General features: G+C 32.9%; 2 protein-coding genes and 1 pseudogene across 2 annotated transcripts; all 3 read left to right on the top strand.

The window, feature by feature from the left end:
* The first annotated feature begins 7,262 nt into the window (after positions 1-7,262).
* LOC25502005 (uncharacterized) lies at positions 7,263-8,206 on the top strand. The gene has a single exon (XM_013591526.3). The coding sequence runs from the start codon at positions 7,356-7,358 to the stop codon at positions 7,986-7,988; it is 633 nt and encodes a 210-aa protein (XP_013446980.1). The 5' UTR covers positions 7,263-7,355; the 3' UTR covers positions 7,989-8,206.
* Positions 8,207-12,463: 4,257 nt separating this feature from the next.
* On the top strand, positions 12,464-14,106 carry LOC25502004 (11-beta-hydroxysteroid dehydrogenase A). The gene is made up of 6 exons (XM_013591525.3): positions 12,464-12,716; positions 12,792-12,984; positions 13,058-13,143; positions 13,226-13,357; positions 13,434-13,601; positions 13,682-14,106. Exons 1-6 carry the CDS (start codon positions 12,534-12,536, stop codon positions 13,973-13,975), a joined length of 1,056 nt encoding a protein of 351 aa, XP_013446979.1. The 5' UTR covers positions 12,464-12,533; the 3' UTR covers positions 13,976-14,106.
* Positions 14,107-19,260: 5,154 nt separating this feature from the next.
* On the top strand, positions 19,261-20,503 carry LOC25502003 (11-beta-hydroxysteroid dehydrogenase 1A-like; annotated as a pseudogene).
* The last annotated feature ends 2,366 nt before the right edge of the window (positions 20,504-22,869 follow it).

Raw genomic sequence — 22,869 nt, 5'->3', positions numbered from 1 at the left:
TAAAACATTAAAAAAAAAAAAAAAAAAAACAGAAATAGAACATGTGCGATCATGTTGGATATGCGGAGGAACAAATAAGAATCTTAAAACTGTTATCCGAACAAAAAAGGAGCAAGTTTGAATGATTTAAATCGATTCTGTGTTTCCAAATCAAAAAAATTGTCCAATCCAAATATTTTGGAGTGATTCAGTTTGTGGTTTGGTTCAAATATAGCATGATCGATTAAATAGTCAAGATGAAAATTTAACGTCCCTTTCAACTTTGCCGAAAGTGCAAGTAAAACCCATTTTCCTTCTCAAATTCGTTGGTGCTTTGCTTTCCACCGGTGGAATAAATCATCATTATTAAAAAACTCAAGCTAAGTAGCACCTACTTTAGTTTTGTTTAGGTTGGCAACTTCTAGTATATCAATTATGAAGAAGAGAATTCTAAAGTGAGTTTTTTTTAACAGTCTAAACTGAGTTTCTTTTTTCTTTTTAAATTAATAAAAATTGAAATTGAATATAAATAGTTTCTTATAGAGTTTATCTTTCAAATATGTCAAGATTTAAATGCTTTTTTTTTTTTTTACAACTAATACTTCTTTTATCAGAATCATTAAATAATAATTAGAAACGAGTTATTCTAAAAAGAAATTACAAAGAGATAGATGGTATTAAATATTTATTATTCCCGCAATCGATACCAACTAGAGTAATATGCATTGATTCAAACTTTAAAACGGCTATTTGCAAGAATTGGAGGGGGTGCACAACATAATTTAATTTGGCGGTTAGGGCCATAGGGGATGGGTCTAAGATTTCTTGGGGGATACGATAATACGGCTTGGTTCAAACTTAGGTCCCCTATCTCATTTTAATATATTGACTTTGGAGAATTTCTTATTCCATCTTACTTGCTTCTTGTGCGCTCTTAAAAATCCATAATGACCTTTGATTTTTAGATTTTAAAATTTGAGTAGTGTTCAAATTCAATATTGCCGAGCCAAATATGGTGTCTGATAATAGAATCAACTTAACCAAATATTATGCACGGTGGAAATCATGATTGATAGTGTATATGACGAAACGGGAAGTGCGCTAAAGGAGGGTAAATAGCATTTTTTGATTTCAAAAGATTTTGCGAAAGCGTGAGTTAAAATTGTTTATTACTATTGAATTCGTGTTTGATAATGATAACAAAAGTAAGACGATGAAGGTAAACAAAGTTCCAAATATGATTTGAGAGATTTAATATTGAATTTTAGGATACAATTCAAGAATCAATACACACATTCAAATGATAAAACAAAATTATCTCAAACCAAACCTATTAACAATAAATCACATTGACAGCTAATGGACACACGGTATATGAATCAATTGTTTAAAGCTTACTTTCAACTTCGATTGTGAGATAATTGAATTAAAAGAATCTCAATTGAAGTAATCGAGATTAGGTAATGTAAAATAGTGAAATCACAATCAAATAAAAAAAACTTCACACAATGAATTCAGATACAATTATAATGCAAAAATTAAAAGGATATGGAAGAGAAGAACACTGAGATTTATAGAGGTTCCCCCTCCCGTCCTCGCTTCGGGGTACGTCCTTTCTTCGTGATAGAAAACGTCTCTATCATGGTTTTCCACTATGATGAAAAATGTTTACAAAGTATGATCACCAAGATCTTCAAATCTCAAGCTTCCATGCAATCCATTGAACTTCTACTTCGAGAATTTGCCTTTGCTATGTCTGAAGTTTCGATCCCCTTGAATCTTTGTGTAGTTGAGAAAAAACCCCCAAAAAGCCTTTTGGAGGTGAAAATGTCTTCTTTTTTTAGTTCTTTTGATCTACCACCAAGTTCCTTCAAAGAAAAAAACCTTACAAGTTATATATCATCCTAACAATCTAGACGTCACACTCTAAAAAGATCTTAGAAAAAATGTTTAATCTGAAGAAGATGTAGGGAGAGAGTTTGAAGAATGTTTAACAAAAATCTGAAGAAGATGTAGAGAGAGAGTTTGAATCTTATCAAGGGTTTTAACAAAACTTTTGAATCACATCAAAGTGTTACGAAACATATAATTCTTGAATCGTATTAAGTGTTACTTGAAGTGATCATAACAACCCAAAGGCTTGAATAATACAATGCATGCCAAGCTTGAATCAATTTAAACGACCAAAAATGCAATTTTAAAGACTTAACTCACAAGAAAACACCTAAACACAATTTTAAACAAATGACACTAATATAGTTGACTTGAGATCAGAGATTAGTTAAGGTGCTTTCACAACAAAGCTAAAGAATCACAAACAAAAGGTATAAATAACATCTAATTAATCTAATTAAAAACATCATCAAAAGTCAAAACCCATACTAGGAGCCAATCCACAATGATGGGCTAAAAACAAACTTAGCCAAAATCATTCCCCTTGATCTACTTAAAATCCCAACTTCGCAACCAGCTAGCCTTGGGTTGTTCATATCAATCATATAGGAAAATTTTGGATTGGTAACCCTGTCGGTATATAAGCAAAGACAAGATAATGATCAATAATGAAAAGATGAGAAACAACATTCCCATTATTAGAAATCCCAATAGATAGCCATCGGCTCACCCCTCTTTTTTTGAATAAGTAGAACTGGTTTCTCCATGCAAAGCAAGAATAGCTAATCAGAAATAGGGTCCCATTGCCTTAACCCTTGGTTGGGAATAAAAATATCAAGTTGCTCATTATTCGATTTGAGATATAAGGTCGAGGATTAGTGCAACTCATGATATATATATATATATATATTTTTTTTTTTATGGTAAAGCAAATTCATTCAATCAAAGCAAATTCATTCAATCATCTAGGGTGTTTGAAACATCTCCAACAAGATAAATGAAAACCATTACAAATAAAGCCTAACAAGATATGATAATCATCATTAAACAAAGATTGACTAGTAGCTAAACTGGTGTTGTTCACCCAACATCTACGGACTAATAACCTTGCTTGCAATGACTTCCGCACACGGTCCATGACAACGAAAATAAGAGAATCCACAGTCTTTATATCTATCCAGTTACGGATCAAATTGGCTACGGATGCAAGCTCAGTTCGACTATAAGTGGTCTCGATTATGTCAAGATTTAACACACGTTTGGAATAGAATTGAAACAAGGAGGAGTTGCACAAGTTGGTATTAACAGCATCATGTGCATCTGCCCTGTCCTTCTTCCCAGACAACATCCATCTCATTTGGGGCATTTTAACAAACATGTAGAGTGCAGCTTTACCATTGACATCTTGGAAGCACAAATTACCCAAAAGGGATATTGTAAAGGCACTTACAACAGCAAAAAACACAACAACACAAGTAGAGCTTGGAAAACAAAGACATAACAACATATTTAAGTTAAAAACAGAGACACAACAACACAAGTAGAACATGAAAAACAAGGAAACATCATAAGAAACATAGTTAACCAAATTTGAAACATTCACCCTTGAGGGCTCAAATCTGTCGACAATCCATGGTGGCTTTGGTGGAACTCTCTTTGCGAAAACATTTGCTGGTGGAGGAGGGATCATGACATGAGGGAGGAGGGCGGTGGATCTGGTGGTGGGCGTGTCAAGGGAGGAGAGGCTATGGCAGTGAAGGGTTGTGAAGACATCAACAACAACACATCAACCCTTTCCAAACTTCAATCAGAAACAAGATCTGGATCTGAATCCAGACATAAACACAACGAAAAGAGAGAAAACAGGGAACCAGGAGGTGTTGGGGTAGACCAGGAGGTGCTGGGGAGGGCTAGGAGGTGCTGGGGAAAACCACCACTTAGATGTTTAGGGAAACCCTAAACAGAGCTCGGGAGGAGAGGTAGAGAGAAGTTAGAACTTCTCTCTCTAGAAATCCCCCAACACGTCCGCCACTTTTGCCCGTGCAACTCATGATAAGATTAAAGACAATAGGAGAAAAACCAAATTCCGACAACATGAGCTTTGGAAATTCCAGTACACACTTTCATATTCCTTATCAAAATCAATTTTACACATAAGAAAAGGAAATTTACCTTTCTTTGTATGCATGCAACAAAAAAATTCTTGATCATCAATACCATTGTTTGGAATAAAACTACGTTGACAAGACCAATAAGATTCTTCAAATGGGGTCTAATTCTTCAAACCATAACCTTTGAGATAAGCTTGAGAAGAATGTTATAAAGGATAGTCGTCCTAAAGGCCATCAAACTTTGAGGTTTATTACTCTTAGGAATTGGAACAATAAGAGTCTATGTCAACTTAGGAGGGATAATACCAATATTAAAACACTCCAAAACAAGCTTTCAAACAATATAACTCCCTACGATCTACATATATATAAGAAGTAAAATGGGTTGAAATCATCAAGATCTAGAGCTTTATAGGAAGGCATGGAATAAATTGCATCATTCACCTCTCTCATTGACACATGAAATAAAAGAGAATAAAAAAGAACATGAATAATTTGATAAATATTTTGGAGTTTAAAACTTTCACGAGCAAACTAGTTACTAGACCAAAACAATATTTTGAGAAAAAATTGGGCTTCTCTTTTTAACACTTCTTCACTAGTCTCAATATAATATAATTTGGTATTCCGATTCGTAAAGGTTCATCCTCTTCTAAGATGGTGGAGTAATGTTGAAGAAATCTTTGAATCTTAATAAAATATGAACAAGGAGAGGGATCCAATGGTCTATGCACACCAATAATTCTAGCGTCAATTTTCCTATTTCTCTTAAAAATATTATCAAGAACTGCTTAAAACTATAATTAATTTCCAGTAAAAGTCACACCGATTATTTTTCAATCATTTTGTATAAACACATAAAAGTATGTTTACTCAAAGCATTTTTTCCCTTTGCGCGTAACCAAAAAAAAAAAGCATTTTTTCCCTTTCATCTTCCCAAACATGGCTTAGTGATTTTCCTCCTTCTCTATGGACTATAGTCTACTTGTCTTGAAGGGGAGGGTCCATTGTTATAAAAAAACGCAACTTAAGTCCCAAAATTTTGGTTTTTGCGACTTTGTGTAGCTTCAACGACTCAAATCCATGGCAAAGTCCCAAAAACAGGCAAAATTCTATCAAAATCGTGAAATCAGTTCAAAATCGCAGGATTTTGATGGATTTTGTTCATTTTTTTACCCGATTTGAATCCATGACCCGGTTCTATAAATACCCAAAAGACAAAAAATTTCCATTCTTTCACTTCGCCCACACTTCCACAATAGTTATACGGGATTGTTCATATAATTGGCGATTTATTCGTGACTTATGATTACATATAAGCTAGCCTTACTCACTTGTGATCAAGTATTTTGTCAGGCATTTAGGATTTTCCTTTAAGTGTTTTGTCTAGGTTATTTGCCATTATTATGACTACTAAAGAACATTTGCATCTATGCTTTGAGTCATTTATGTATACGTATTTTGTGTACCTTGAACTTTAGTCATTTATGACTATATGCAATTTATAACATATATTTAACATTATTTTTTGTTTTGGTTGAATCCTTGATTTTGATTGCGATTTTACGAGTCCCGACTTTGCTATCTTATATCGATTCTACAGAAGTCCTTGAATAAAATCTTTCAATTTTGATTGCGATTTTACGAGTCCCGATTTTGCTACTTCCTTTCGACTTGAAGTAAAGTCCCGATTTTGATAACCTTGGGAGGGTCCCATACTGTCCAAACCAAAATACTTTTTGGCAACTTTTGCAGAACACTATAAAAAAATGTTCCACCACACATCCGAAGGGTCCTTGACGCTTTGCACTGACTAATAAAGCTAGAAAGATGAGTAAGCTATCAAGAAAATTCTCTAACATTTTCTGATAATATATTGTTTTAATGTTTTCTTCCCTTATCAGGTTTTGTTGATTGATTCTCAGCATAATTATATATCTTTATTTAATATGCATTTTATAAGCTTTGCAATGTATTCAAATGCATGTGTTCAAATCACACATGTTGAAATCAAATCATTTAATGAAACCAATATGTTAGAGAGTCTGCATATTTAGAAACTCAAAAAAATAAATTTTGAATAGTTACTATATAATGTTGAAAATGAAATGTGCAAAAATATCAAGCCTCTAGTCAAAATGAACACTAATTACCAACAAAAAGAAAAATGAACACTAATTAAACATTCAGCTGCTTTTGTTTTTCACATCTATACACTTCTTTAGGATGATTTTTGTTCATATATTTGAACATATGTAAGAGTTTTTCATAGCAAAATACACAAACAATTATAATTTTTATCAAATTTGTGTAGATATGTTACAAAATATAAACGTCTCTTTAAAAAAAATTCAAGTTTCTTCTATGTGATTGCCTTAAACAGTCAATCCTTGATTCTCTTTGCTACATTATTCTGCTTTCCACCCAATAATGAAGCTTCCGCAAGAAGAAATGTAAAAGAGAAAGTTAAAGAGTTTTATTTTATTTTATCGAAATCTATCCCCACTTCTCTTCCGTATAAGACCACAAAAAGAAAGAAAAAAAAGATAACAAGGCTTTCTAGAGTCAAGATCAGTCAAAAAATGTATTCTTTTCTTAACAGGAATGTTGGGGTAAAAGTAAAACAAAACAATTTACCTATGGCAGGGTTATTTTTGTATAGCAGCCAAACAACAATAATAGTACGTGGCCAATGTGGAATCACAATCAGATAAGCAATGGGGAGCATTTGATTAATTAGTTTTTGATAGCAACTACCATTTTTTTAAATTATCTTAAAAAAGAGCATACTCGACAAAATAGTTTGATCAATATTAATTATACAAGTAGTTATAACTAAATGAGAAAATAAATAAAATAAACATGTGCATGATGTGTCACTTTAGTAATAAGAGTTTATAATGTACAGTTAAGAGTAAAGACGAAATTCCGTTTAAAATATTTATAAAATACGTTCTAAAATGCAAATTAAATTCCGTCTAAAACATTTATAAAATGATCATTAGTGTCACTTCAATTAATTAAAAGAAATTTACTTTCTTGATTTTTTTTTTTGAAAAAAAATTAAAAATGCTAATGAAAAGGATTAGTAGGTAGACTCAAACTGAAGTGAAGAGTAAATTATTAAAGATTTGAAATGAAAAAAAGTGACCAATAACGCCACACCACTATGTCCTATGACTTTAAAAAAAGTTGTGAAATCCTTATCAAATAATGCTAAAGTAGCATGTAAATAATTTTACAAATCAATCCCTTTCTCAATCTATATAACTCGCCCTTTCTTATTTGCTCTCATTTCAGAGAAATAAAATTAATCTTCTCTATATTCTCTTATTAATCCTAGCAGCTACCTTACACCCCTACTTGAATCAAATGGATACTAACCAGATCAAGAAGATTCAAGCTATGAACAAGTACAAGAAGCACCAATTCCTAGAAAATTTACATTTTTATTCCTTAACAGCATTAATATGTAGTTTATTTTGCTGTGTCACACTTTGCTTACCCTATCTTTCTTCAATCTTGGTGTACATATCAAGTTTAATTCCACTTCTTTTGAGTTCAAAACTCCTATTCATCCTTTGTAACATCATCATTGTTGTCCTTATGATGAACTCCAAAATCCTATCTTCAGATTCGTCTTCAAATTCTGATGTTTACCTTGATGAGTACATTCAAAGTAGTCATACTACAAAGCCTCAGATTCAAAGTTTTGAAGTCAACAAAACTAAAACTTTTGAGAAACATGTTGAGGAGAATATTATGAACATTTTTGAGAAACATGTTGGACATAACACTATAACCTTAAAGAGAAACGTATGGATTAAGGAAACTACAAAAACATGGGGAGCCAAAGAAGATGGTGATCTTGATGAAGGAGATGAACAAAGTAATTCGGTTGCTTTTCGTTCTGATGAATTGAGTAGAAGGGCTGAAGATTTCATTGCAAGAGTAAATAGGCATAGGAAACTAGAACTTAGTCGTTTGCAAAATGGTTGTTACTAGACTAATAATAGTGTAGTGAAGGGTGCATGAGTTTTCCATCTATAATGTCCGTGTGACACATGTTAACATAGTCAATTGATGGAACAAATTAAAGAAACCATTATAAAAAGCTTAATGGTTTTGTTAGCAAGTTTTGATCAAAATCCAATATTTAAACTTTTTTTTTTTTACTCCGTTTTGGGATATATAAATATGTCACTTGAATTCACATATGAAAATTGAAGTTGCTACTGCTAAGAGCATAAGACACAAGGATGAAAATAAACTTGGCTTTGTAAGTGTTACGGTATACCTCATACCGCGTTCTGCTTGTAGTTTGTCTGTTTCGATTGTAAGTCTTTCATAAAAGACTTCTTGTTGTGTTGAGGATATATAAACTACTAGTGATCTCGATTTTCAAATAATATAAAACTTTAAGGTGTATCTAAACAAATGCCCCAAGTCGAGCCTAAGTTCTTGAGTCCGTTCCCCCAGTAAAGTAGCGTTGGATGTATTCTTAAAGTTCCGCATTGTTTGGAAATCGATGTCAAGTTTAGTTGTGTACAACTCCTCAATCTAATGAGATGCCTTTTATAAAAGACAAATTGTAAAAAATTTAAATTCAAAACAGACAATACCTCAAAACAACGGTTAGACATGTGAGTATAAAATAAATTGGGCTTTGTAATGCATGAGGAGTACTGTAACTTATTTATTTGGTACAACTCATTGTTAGCTCAGTGTCAAGAGGTTAGTATTATAACCTCATGATACTTAGTCCATGAATCTTTGGACCATTGTAAATGGTAATTAGTGTCATTTTATGCCACTTTATCCAATATAAAAAGCCGTTTTATTCGTTAGCATGCTTTTATAATATATTTTATAAATAATTTATGGATCTCAGCCATGATCATCACAAAAATGCTTCATGGATAAGTAAACTGTATACGTACTTCCCTATCTTCTACACGTGCTAATTTTATTATAGTGCATGAACCCACCGTAGCCATTTAATTTCAGAATTCTAGCATGCGCTAGTGGTCGCTCGTGCTTAGAAGCTTCTTTGCATCTCCAAATCTCCTGATTACCTCTTCCAAGGGGACATTTCCACAAACTTCAAATATACTGGTAGTGATTTTTTTAGATGAATGGTGAATCAGTTTTAAAGTATTAAAAATAGGCGATCGGGAGACTATTAAATCTCTAAAGTACTATATATCAATGGTGTGGTATCTTGTCTTGTTTGTAAAACCTCATCTCTAATATCAATTGGTACAAATTTATGATGGATAACTTTTTGCTCCTAAATATGTTTAGATTTAATTTTAGGAGGAAACATGAAATTTTATGTTGCCTCAGTACTTTATATTTTCTTTACAATGAACCAATTTGTGACATATGATCTTCTAAATTCAATTAAATTTTACACTTTTAATGATTATGTTTCATCATATTGATTTATAGTACTTACTTTCAATAATAAACTTAGTGGTTGGAAACAACATTGTTTAAGCTTAGCTGGTAGAATTACCCTCTGTAACTCGGTCCTTAGTTCCATAATTTACTATCATATGCAGTACACCAAGCTTCCTAGAACCCTTTGTGTGGAGATGGAAAAAATTCAACGGGATTTTATTTGGGGAGACGCTGAGCAGGGTCGTAAACCTCATTTAGTTGGATTGGATGTTATTTGTTTATCTAAAATGAATGGAGGGTTAGGCCTCAAACGTCCCCACCTTATGAATGAAGCATTTTTAATGAAGATGCTTTGGAATATCAATACTAAGCTTAATGATCTATGGTGCAAAGTCAATCTTGTATTGATACCACTCTTAATGTTAAGGACGTGACTAATGAATCTGGAAATTGGGATAACGAGTTCTTGTTTCAAAATCTTCCTGAAAACATTGCGACTAAAGTGATTACGCTACCCACGCCTATTGAGGCTGATGGACCCGACACCATTAGGTGGAGAGGAACTAGTACGCATCAATTCACAATTAAGAGTGTCTACAATTTTCTTGTTCAGGACCAATCTATTGTGGATGGTGATTGGAAAATGCTTTAGGGATGGAGGGGACCACATCGTAATCAAACTTTCATGTGGTTAGTTGCTCATGGTCGTATTCTTACAAACCATCGTCGTAGTAGGTGGGGTACGGGTGTTTCGACTACATGTCCCTGTTGTGGAAATGCTGACGAAACTGTTTTTCATGTGCTTCGTGATTGTAGGTCGATGTCTCAGGTACATATTGGACTTGTGCCTTCTGATTGGATAACTAATTTCTTTTCCTTTGTTGATTGCAAGGATTGGGTTTTCAAAAACCTTAGCAAAAGATCGATTGGAGTTTCTGAGTTTAGGTGGAAGAAAACTTTCATGACTACATGCTGGCATCTGTGGACTTGGAGAAACAAAACTGTTTTTTGAAGTAGGATTTCAAAGACCAGATAACCCAACTTATGTCATCCAAAATTTCATTAGGGCCATTGAAGAAGTTGCTCAAGATCATTTGCAGAAAAATCCTCATCATAAGGAAATTGTGTATATTGGCTGAAAAAGACCATTGGATGGTTGGGTGAAACTTAATTGTCATGGAGCATGTAAAGGTAATGGTGAGCTTGCGGGTTGTGGCGGGCTCCTCCGACAATCTGATGGCGCGTGGATCAAGGGTTTTTGCCGCAAAATTGGAGCTTGTGATGCTCTGCATGCTGAGATGTGGGGTCTTTATTTGGGACTAGATATGGCTTGGAGAGAGGGTATATCTCACTTGATTGTTGAGAGTGACTCAAAGGTGCTTATTGATATGGTCACTAACAATCGTAAGATCAATGAAATCATTCCTTCTTTGGTTCAGTGTATTCAAGAGATCATTCAGCGAGAATAGCATACTCAAGTTATTCACACTTGGCGTGAAGGCGACAGATGTGCTGATTGGCTAGCCAATTTTAGCTTATCTTTGAATTCTTGGAATCTGGTAGCTTTGGAGTCTCCTCCTAATGAGCTTCAAAGCCTCATGTTTGATGATATTTTTGGAGCGTGCATGCCTAAAAATATGCGATTAGCTCCTTAGTTTTTTGTTTCAGGCCCTCTTTTGTACCAAAAAAATAAATAATAGTAGTATTATACTAATCTTATGTGAATTTATGACTCTTAAAATCACACCAATGCAAATATCAATGACAACTAATAATAAAAAATAGTAACAACTGATCTAGGTCTAATCTAGCAATCATGTTTAAAACAAAATCACAATCGAGCAAAAAAAAAACAAGATGAAGAGAGTTTAGTATAGAGAAGAATGCCAAATATTTGTTCACCCAGTTTGGCCCAACAATGACCTACATTTGAAGGATAGATATCTCTCCAATACTCTCTCAATTAGTTCTTTACAAAGAAACGTACAAAAGAGTTATAAAAAAAAATAGTTTCAACAAACTCCCCAAGAGTAATCCTAATTTCTACCATTTTACCATAGCCAAGAGACTCAATGTTTTCACTACCCAAAGGTGTTTCCTAATTGTTTTCCAACTCTATAATCTAACCTCAAAAGAAACCAATCGATAAACTTTGATTTCTCTTAGGATCTTCTCTTTTGGTCACCTAAGTTGCTCACAATGACTCTTCTCTCATGTGTTTTCCAATCACATGAACTTTTATCCAAAAGGCATCAACCCTTTCTCAAGAACCCCCTCTTTTGGTTCTAAAAGATCCACAACTTGAAACTTTGAACCACCCAAAGACCATCAATCTTTAGTATCTAAATACCCTAAAAATTTTGTACTTTAATTTCCATGAGATTCTCAAGCTATATCAACAAATGGTCAAATGATACTTATATAGTTTTCTGATCCAGGCAAAATCATGCAACGGTTTGCCTAGATCGTGTCATAATTTAAAGGACTAAACGAAAAATTGATCCAAAATCAAGACATAATTTTCAAAGTTGTGCCACGATAAAACCTCCAAATTGGTAATAGTATGCCACTTTTCGCGTGACAGCATTGCTCTAAACCCAAATCATACAAGCTTAATTATGCCAACACATATTTCAACGTATGATACTTGAGATTAAAGGTTTGTCTAAATTGGAATTATATTAAACATATAAGATTTAACACATGTATATAAGTAGAGTAGTCTATAAGCCGATATTGTAAAGGTCAACCTAAATTCTAAAATAGTTATTGATACATTTCATAAGTTTATTTGTGTGTCGACATTTAACTGTCTGCTTCGTAGATGCTATGCTATGTGTCTGCTTGTATGAATCTGGATATTGTTTCTAGAAAATGTTGTTACAATACTTGGCCAAAACATCATTCTCTTGCCAACGATTTGAAACACACCGATAGTTTTTCACTCTCTCTCAAAGACACATGTCCTACACTTGGCATTCAGTTCGTGACACATAGCCTATCTCCTTTATTTCTACTCTAACACCGTTCCTCTTCTTATTATCAATCATAACTATATAAATACCAAATTTCAGCTTCAAATTAAGCATCTTTCTCAGATATACTAACGTATTATTATTGCCACATTTTGCTATCTTTTTCTTAGTGATGGACCTTATTCATCAGTTCCTGAACATAGTAGCTCCTCCATTCACCTTCTTTTCCTTACTCCTTTTCTTACCACCATATTGGACCTTCAAATTCTTCCTTTCCATTATCTTTGCATTCTTCCCTGAAAATGTCGCTGGTAAAGTTGTTCACATCACTGGTGCTTCCTCTGGTATTGGAGAGGTAATTCATATACTACTCACCTGTAATGTTACACTAACTAACATTATTGTATTTAATGATTTTAATTTTTTGTAGCATTTGGCTTACGAGTATGCTAAGAGAGGTGCACGATTAGCACTTTCTGCTAGAAGAGACACAGCACTGCGTGAAGTTGCTGATAGAGCTCGTGATTGTGGTTCCCCTGATGTTATTATAATGCGTGCAGATGTTTCCAAAGTTGATGATTGTAGGCGTTTAGTCGATGAAACTGTTAACCATTTTGGTAGACGTATGTGACAGTCAAAGTTTCTTTAAACAAAAATATATATTATGTACTGTTAAATTTATTTAATGCATTGCAGTGGATCATTTGGTAAACAATGCTGCAATTAGTGCTGCCATGATGTTTGAAGGTGTAACTGATATCACCAATTGGAGACCTCTCATGGTAATTTAAAGCTAACTACATTACTTCATCTGGCTTTATTGAGTTGAATTAGCTAATAATCATTGCAAGTATATTTTGGTAGGACACAAACTTTTGGGGATCAGTTTACACCACCCGTTTTGCTTTAACACACCTCAGAAACAGTAGAGGCAAAATTGTGGTCCTTTCATCAATTGATTCTTGGATGCCAGCACCCAGAAGGAGTATATATAATGTACTAATTAATTAAGTGAATGATATATTACTATTATAATCTATCTCTATTTAAACACTACTACACTGTACTGCAGGCAAGCAAAGCAGCATTAGTAAGTCTTTATGAAACATTGAGGGTTGAAGTTGGAGCAGACGTAGGTGTCACAATTGTTACACCAGGTTACATAGAATCTGAATTGACCAAAGGCAAAGTCTTATTGCCACCAGAAGGCAAGATGGGCGTGGACCAAGATATGAGAGATGTAACCAAATTTTCAATCTCATCTTTTAATTTACCTAGTAATACATGCTATAACATAACTATATTCATATAAATATGTAGGTTGAAGTGAGTGCCACGCCAGTGGGATCAGTTAGTGAATGTGCAAAATCAATAGTGAATGGTACATTGAGGGGAGATAGATACTTGACTGCACCAGCTTGGTTTAGAATGACATATGTTGTGAAAGTGTTATGTCCAGAATTGTTGGAGTGGGGTTTCAGAATCTTGTACTTGACTAGATCAAGTAATACTCCAGCAAGAGAAGCACCTAGCAAAAAGATTTTGGATGCTACTGGAATCAAAAACGTGTTCTATCCATCTTCAATTCGATCTCCTGAAGTCAAGACTGAATGATGAGAGATTGTCAAATGGAAGTGTCTTTTGTGCTGTCTTCAAGTAGTGTCAAGATGTTCTTTGTACATGTTCAATAAAATGTTAAGGGCAACAATTTCATAGTTTGATAGTGGTGCTTCTTAATTCTTCAACATTTTATTTTTGACAGAAAAATGTTTTTTTAAGAAGAGAAATCAAATCCCCAATAGAAGAAGGTAAAATTCTATTTAATGATATGCCCCAAAAAGAAATTAGTAAAAACAGAAATTAATGTAACACCTTAATTATTTGTAATTTCACTCTAGCCTAAGTATCCAACAGAAAAATGCTCTATGTTGTTTGCTATGAAGTGTGCTTATTTTATTTTTTCTGACAAAATAATATTTATTTACTCAAATTTGAAAAAAAAAATCGCAATATCCAGGTTTATAACGGGAAAATAAAGCCTGCAAATTTATGAAAATTAAAGTGTTTGGAGTAGCTATGATTTCAGAACATGTAAAAGTCATTTTTGAATTTGTAACGGAAATTAAAGAAGAAAATTCGTCAATTTAAACTGAACGAGGAACAAAACACCACCGTCGCAGTTTAAACTTTTAAGGGTGTGTTTGGTAAAAAAAGCTATAAGCCAGCCGATAGCTGAAAAACTAGTTGATAGCTGATAGCTTATAGCTGAAAAGTTAGCTGATTAAAATTAAAAGTGTTTGGTAAAATTAGCTGTTGAAGTGACTATAAATATAAAATGACATAAAATGACATGCTTGTTTAATTTTTTTAATATCATATATATAATTTTTATTATTTAACACATTTATTTTTAAATATTTAAAAATATTTCAAATTATTTTCATCTCCAAAATAATAAATTTATTTATGAATTCAATCGAATTTTTTTATTTAACAATTTTTATTTTATTTTTATGAATTTTATTTAACTAAACTTGCTTCACTATTATAAATTCTATATAAAATTATATCCACAAGAAAATTTAAAAAGCCATACATGGTAAACATGGTTAGTTTAAGAAGATAGTGGGTAGTTTTTTTTTTTATTATAATAAAATAAAATAAAATTAAGAAAAGGTTAAAATGGGAACAAAGAATAAAAAGTTACAAGCTATAAGCTAAAAAGCTACTTGGATTAGCTTCTTAAAAAACGCTATAAGCTAGTGAGAAAAGCTTTTTACCGAACACATCTCATTTTATCAAAACAAGCTTATAAGTTAGTCCAATAAACTATAAGCTAGCTTTTTGTGTTACCAAACACAGCCTAAATCACATATAATTACAAAAGAAAAACTAAAATTTTCTAAAAATCATTATTTAGATAGAAGTAATTGAAAAAAAAAAAAAAAAAACTTGAGGGGGATGATTAACAATGATTCCAAAATAATCATTTTACGCTACTGTAATAACATAGGCATAAGTATTTTTTATTTTTTTCACAAGCATGCATAAGTATTGATTGGTGTATATGTGTAGAGACATCTAAAAGTGTATATATATTACTTATTAAAAAAAAAAAAAGTGTGTATATATATATATATATTATTTAAAAAAAATATCTAAAAGTGTATATGCGTGTTTTATTCAAATATAATGCCAACTAGGTTTCCTGCCATGCCAAACAAAACCAATCAAAGGAGATGATATCAATATGTTGAATGGAGAAACTAAAGATTTTCTTTTTTTGCTAAAGATGATATCACATAACGATGTCTAGCGTTTTAGGTGACGTTTCAGACACGTTCGTGAAGCAATAGTAAAATATGAGGTGTGTTATTATTATTTTTTTTAATGGCAAAATATATTATATATAAATAAGGGATTAAATCTCAAGTATTACACCAGAAGAAAAAAAAAATACACCAAAACATCAGCGGAAAATCAACAAACAATCAATTTTCCACTACCACCAACAGAGGTAAAAAAAGTAGCCGACGATGATATGTTGCATCACACGATCAGATTCACCCACCACTCAACAACCGATAAGTCAGAGGAGCCACCAAAAAGCCGGAAAGAACTTGCACCAAAAAACTAGCTCCCGATCTCGAATCAAAAGTGATCGGCCCATCAGACTTGACACAAATCAAAACGGCACCCCTCAACTCAAGACCCACCAGAGCAGACACCTTAACCTGTCCAAACTCAGTCTACCGATATCCTAATGTCAAACTCAAAGACAGAGAAAAGGTGGAACAACAGTGCAAATCGATCCAGCTTGAACAACAACAAACCAACAAAAGCCACAAACTCAACCACCACAAGCATTGCCTCGAACACCTTTTCAGTGCCACCCTCTGGACCAATGTACCGTCTTTCTTCGCGAAGGAGAAAAATCTCAAATCATCCAGGGACTGGATCCACCACAACTGCACGACCCTTTGCAGACCTAAAGGACGCCGCCGACCAATGACCGGCGACGAGGGAGAGGTTGGGACAACGCACAGAAGCTTGGATGATCAGAAAGAAGGAACAGTGCCACCAGCCCCCCACCAACACCACCAGCGACCCAGCCACAACAAACCACCAACGGTGCGAGAAGCAACTGCAGCAGGAACAGTCCCGTAGGTACAATAAAATAGGATGCACAATAAAATAATTCAAATTTTAAAATAAGAATATAATGCACGAGAAACTTATAAGATGAAAAAAGTAATAATCTTTCTACTCGCGTTGAATTGAGGAGAGAAAAGTAGAAAGATGCACATGCACCCATGTTTCTTTGTCAGTCGAGGGACACCACTTGTGTAACATTGAGATACCAATGTTATATAACATTGACTAATGAAGGTGTGCCATATAGGAAGGTCTAAAGAAAAAAGAGAAAAGATATGCATGTGAAGTGTTATGCGGCACGCCTTCATTAACTAATGTTATACTCCCTCCGTCCCTAATTATAAGACCCTTTTGCTAAAATCACGGGAATTAAGAAAACGGATATTTGTATTAAAGTTGTTTGTAATCACGGTTGTTTTTACAATTTTGGCTCTGTTTGGTAAAAAGAAGCTATAAGCTAGCTGATAGCTGAAAAGCTAGCTGATAGCTGATAGCTTATAGCTGAAAAGCTTGCTTATTAAAAATAATGTGTTTGGTAAAATTAGCTGTTGAAGTGGCTGATAAATATAAAATGACATAAAAGGACATGTTTTTTTTTAATATACATATAGACGCACACATTTTTTTTGTAATGTATTTATTTTTTAATATTTTTAATTATAGTTAAATATGTTTTTGGTCCCTATAAATATTCAAACTTTTGGTCTTAGTCTCCATAAAAAAATTCTTCGACCTTTAATCCTAAAAAAAATTCACTAACAATTTTGATCTCTGCTTAATGAGTCCCAAAAATAAGAGAAATGTGGAAACAAAATGTGAGGTAGAATATATAAAATTTTACAACGTACAATAGACTAGTTATTTTTTCCTTTAAAAAAAAAATAGGCTAGTTATTTTTTGTGTGGTGTACGACAGGTTAGTTATAACAAAATATAAAGCATTTCCATAAAAAAATATTATATATATATATATATATATATATATATATATATATATATATATATATATATAAGTGCTCCTTAAAAAAAACGGCATTTTATTTAAGGGAAAAAATGGGGCGGTTATAAAGATGAACATGGGTACTTGTTTAATTAAAAAAATAATTAATTAAATTAATAGGGTTAAAGTTGGAAGAAAATATAAAAAGCTACCAGCTATAAGCTAAAAAGCTACTTGAAATAGCTTTTCAAAAAACGCTATAAGCTCATGAAAAAAGCTTGTTACCAAACACGTCACGTTTTCTTCTAACGAGCTTATAAGCTAATCCAACAAGCTATAAGCTAGCTTTTTTGTGTTACCAAACACAGCCTTTATCCTTAAAAGAGAGAGTTAGTTTATGTTTCCATATGCTACTTATTGCTGATTAAAGAAAAAGATGTATAATAAATAGGGGCATGTATGTAAAGAAATAATTAATGTAGTTGGAAATAATAAAGGGGTCTTATAAAAAAGGACAAAAAAATTCTCAAAAGGATCTTATAATTAGGGACGGAGGGAGTATAATATTGGTATCCCAATGGTACTTGTGTCCGTAAACAATTAAAATGTGTTTGCATTGGTATCTTCGTTTTTTTTTTTTTTTTCCACTCACTTTTTAAAAACCATCTTACACAAATCAATCAACAAGTCCCATAGCAAGTAATAACTACAACACGTTATCTCTCTTTTGTTTAGTAGTCATTACTCCGATTGTAAAATGAAACTCCCAAAAATTGGTGTGTCTCGTATCCATATCTACCATCTAACTGGTAACTACCCTCAATAAAATTGGTGTGTCTTGTATCACCATAAATTCAAGACCTACCATCATCAACGCATGCTATTTGTGGAAATTTCAAGGCCTGTAATCATTTAACACATGATATATCCTATATCAGCAATGTTATTTGAACAACCATTTCATAAGATAATTTGGGGGACAACCAAAATATACAAGGAAATGTAGGTCTTGAAACACAAACCAAAGCTATAGATAGAGAAAATGAGAATATGCTGTGAGTATGAAAGAGAAAGTTGTCATAAAAGTTGTCACAAAATAGTTGTTCAAATATCATTTCTTATACTATATATAGGAAAATAATACATGAACACCCTTTTATTCACAAACCCCATTGTACACCCCATATATTAGGGACATTTTGATAAATTTATCTCACAACCACACTTTCTCTTCTATTTGTGTGGGGTTCAAGTTGTCACATGTCATAATTTTGTGTGGATGTAAATGATATATTGTCACATGAGGGTGCACATGTATCACCACTCATATATATATATATATATATATATATATATATATATATATATATATATATATATAACAACAAATATTGAAGATACAACTTCTAATTTAGTCTAACTTGGGAATTTCATTTTTCAGTTTTGGTTGTCAATTATAACTCCCAAAACAATGAGTATTATTTGCAACATTCTGAATGTAGCATTGCCCCCATTGTCACTGATTCTGCTCCCTATCATCATGCTACCTTACATTTTCTTCAAATTGCTTATTTATATAAAAAGGTTGGTGCGAACAGAAAATATGGCAAGAAAAGTTGTACTACCCCCACGTATTGCTTGCTCTATTATTTTGTTTTGGTGAAATTTCTTTGAAAATCGTGATAGAAATGTGGCCAGTATCATTATCCACTCAATATTGCTATTTGCTAATAAAACATTTCTTTGTTAATTTATTTATTTATTTTAAAAAGCAACTAGCTTAGTGAAAATTTTAATTGATTTGATTGATATTTGTGTTCTTTTTATTATACATCTACAAAAAAAATATATATGATGGGTACTTTTTGTTTCATGCAGTGGATCATCTGGTAAATAATGCTGGAGTTATTGGGGTTCCAAGGTTGGTAGAGGATTTTTCGGATTTGTCTAAATACACACAAATTATGGTAAGCTATTAAGTCTATTTCAAAGTGTTTTTTTTCTTTAATTAAATTATTTTTCAAAGTGTTTTTTTTCTTTAATTAAATTATTTTAAGTGTTAATAAATTTTATATTATCATGATCAATCAATTGTTAACAAACAACAACGTTGGACTTTAACTAAAACTATCTAAAAAGTCATAATATGATTGGTTATGATTGTTTCACTATGTAAAGTTGTGTACACTAAAAATATATCAAAATTAATTAATTAATCTACAAGTATAATTTACATATACATGGAGAAAAAAAAATTACATCTGAAATTGCAAGATGGAACTTTATTTAAAATTATGGAGTCACTGGATTGAGTCAAGCGCTAGCAATCTCATCTATATATTTATAGAATGTATTCTGCTTGCAAATATTATCAGTTTCTAAAGGAAAAAAAAAGGTCATGCTAGCGGATGCTCTTAATTATTATTATCATATTAAAGGTAACTTTTATGTGTTTATTTTTCTCAGGAAACAAACTTCTGGGGAGCAGCAGCTCGTGGCACTTTATATGCAATCCCACATCTTAAAAATAGTAAAGGCAGGATCATAGTCGTTGATTCAGCTTGTGGGTGGTTTCCAGTATCTATAATGTAAACTAAAACATTAATTTCAAAATATTGTAGAGATATATAGTTCTTTTCACCACAACATCACATATATGATATATAGATGATTATTGTCTTAAAGTTGTGATTTACTGAATGATATCAGGCTAGTAAGGCAGCGATAATAATAAGCTTCTTTGAGACTTTAAGAATTGAACTTGGTTGGTCTATTGGCATAACAATAGCCACCACACCTGGTTTTATCAAAACATACTTGGTTGGTTAATGATTTCCATGCACATTGTATTAAATTAGGCTATGTTCTAATTCTAATTTACATTAATACAGGCTACTTTGGGAAGACTTCCATTGGGTTCATCAGTTGAATGTGCCAAAGACATAGTGAAAGGTGCATGCAGGGGAGATATTTATGTGACAAACCAACCCTTCATGGCTCAAACTAATATTTTATTGGAAGGTGCTTTATCCCCACCTGGTGGACTAGACTGGACCCAACGACACATCTTTGGGATTTTGACAAACCCTTGCCGGAAGAATGAATGATAATCTGCTTATGTCCAACAAACGGTTCTAATTTGGAAATGTGCTAAAGCACCGTTTAATTAACATGTACCTTTTACCACACTGTCTTGTTGATTAAAGTTCAAATAGGGCATCTGTTTTAAGTCTCGCAAGCAAAATACAAACAAGTATGTATATATGCAATTTTTTTAAGTTCAAGGGGTCTAGTTAAATCCCTTAAAAAAACTATCGTGGCTAATTTTAATGACATATAATCTTTGTGTTCAGCAACGTGAAAATTAACATTTTTTAAATAAAAAGAGGAAATCACTTAGACTACTCCACCAATTCTCCTCTTTCTTCATCCTTCCACCTCCACATCAAACCTCCATTCTTTTCCTTAAAAACATGGATTGACCACTACGAAGGCAGGTGGGATTTTAACACTCACCTGGTCTCTAGCTGTGTGGTTTTTGCTTCTTTGGCTTTGCTGTTAGGCCAGTTTTTTTTTTTTTTCTTTTCCCTTGCTGTTGGGTATTATTTCTCACCCTATCTTATTCTTGTGCTTTTTGAAAATACCCTCATAGATTATATGATAAAAAACAAATTGTTAGGTATTTTCGAATTATATATTTTAAAAAACAAATATAAATAATGTGTGTCATATTTGATATTAAATGTTTCTGCTGACTGTCGTATAATTCCCGCATAAAATACAAAGCAATTGTAGGAATTGTATGAACGGTTAGCAGTGACCATCATATTCAGAAACTATTGTTTGTCAAGTGTATTCCACATTTTTTCACCTGGCCTGCATATCTTGTGCAGGTTATGCCTTAATAATATTTGTTGATTAAAAAATATTAAAACTTATAGATAAAAGGTTATGTAGCCTTGTTTTAAATATATTTAATCTAGGCTTAAATATATCTTCCGTCCCTGTAAATATAGGTTATTTGAATTTTCGTCCCTGAAATTACTAATCATTCCAATCTGCCCCTGCAAATATTAATCATTTGACTTTTGGTCCTAATTAGGTTTTTTTGTTGAGGTGGGCTGTCATTAGCGACGTGGTGCCCATGTGGCAAGTGATGATTGGGCGAGGTGGTTTGCTTAAATAGGTCTTTCATCCCTGTAAATATAGGTCATTTGAATTTTCGTCCCTGAAGTTACTAATCAGATGTAATTAGGACCAAAAGTCAAATGATTAATATTTGCAGTGGCAGATTGGAAGGATTAGTAACTTCAGGGACGAAAATTCAAATGACATATATTTGCAGGAACGAAAGACTTATTTAAGCCTTTAATTTATATACTAGTTAGCTTTTTATAGAATGTGTTACTCTATAGAATCAAATGCATATCACTTTTTACAAAATATAATTTTTACATGTTTTTAATTTAGTAGATTGACAATTTTACGAATTGCATTCAGTTGCAATTATAAGCCCCTATTACTTTTTACTTCTTTCCTACAAGAATTTTGTTCTTTACCCAACAGTTTTTACTCGTTTTCAACTGAAATGATTAAAATATCTCTGTGTAAATTAACTCACATATTTTATACTTTCTGCGTGACTTAAGTCACGTTGCGTGAGTTAACTCACGCTAGGTTTCAAATTTAAAAAATGGATATATAACTCATTTCGTGGATATGTGATTTGAGGCTAAATAAGGACATATAAAAAGTGGATATGTATAATAAGGATAAGTGATTTGGGTTGTCCATACAAATAAGACTATTATTTTTCCCACCCTATGGCCTTCTCGCACGCCCTATGCAAATTACCAAAATGTCCTTCGAATTTTATAATCCGGAACATCTATGCATATTCCGAAATTTATATTTCGGACAACTGCGAAGTATTAAAGGGACTTCACCCCCCATTTTTACAGTTTTACAGTTTCATATTCAACATTCACTCTCTCTACATTATCCCAAAATCCGAACACCACAAATCTTGACTAAATTTGGAGTTTTGTTGCTCAAAAGCACCGCATTTCAACCCTTGTCAACCAGCATGGAAGGTAAGTTCGATTTCTGTACATTTACATGGTTAATTTGGTAGTTTTATTTTTGGAATTCTGGTCGGGTGCAATCTGGATTTCACTTTTCGGACCGGATTATTGATATCTGCCGGGTGCAATCAGTTTGAGTGGGTCAGCCTTTACTTAGGATGGCTGAGATTCGGAGACCGCATGGTGAGATATTTGTTGGAGAGGGTGCTTCGTCAGTTTGAGTGGGTTCGGACCATACCAAGACATCACGTTGAGAGTGCAGCTGTTGATGTTAATTTGGCGGAGATCACAAACCGCTTTCTCCGTGCACTTGATTATGTGCTGACACCT

This window comes from Medicago truncatula, chromosome 8 (genome assembly GCF_003473485.1).
Source record: "Medicago truncatula cultivar Jemalong A17 chromosome 8, MtrunA17r5.0-ANR, whole genome shotgun sequence".
NCBI lineage: Eukaryota > Viridiplantae > Streptophyta > Magnoliopsida > Fabales > Fabaceae > Medicago > Medicago truncatula.
Note: the sequence above shows the minus strand (reverse complement) of the source record. Positions and strands in the feature narration are given on the sequence as shown.

What these genes read in the sequence shown, in the direction of transcription:
- LOC25502005 (XM_013591526.3), top strand. Translation starts at nt 7,356, where the DNA reads ATGGATACTAACCAGATCAAGAAGATTCAAGCTATGAACAAGTACAAG.
- LOC25502004 (XM_013591525.3), top strand. Translation starts at nt 12,534, where the DNA reads ATGGACCTTATTCATCAGTTCCTGAACATAGTAGCTCCTCCATTCACC. An exon ending in CTTCCTCTGGTATTGGAGAG is followed by an intron (nt 12,717 to 12,791) that starts GTAATTCATATA and finishes AATTTTTTGTAG; the next exon opens with CATTTGGCTTACGAGTATGC. An exon ending in TGGACCAAGATATGAGAGAT is followed by an intron (nt 13,602 to 13,681) that starts GTAACCAAATTT and finishes ATAAATATGTAG; the next exon opens with GTTGAAGTGAGTGCCACGCC.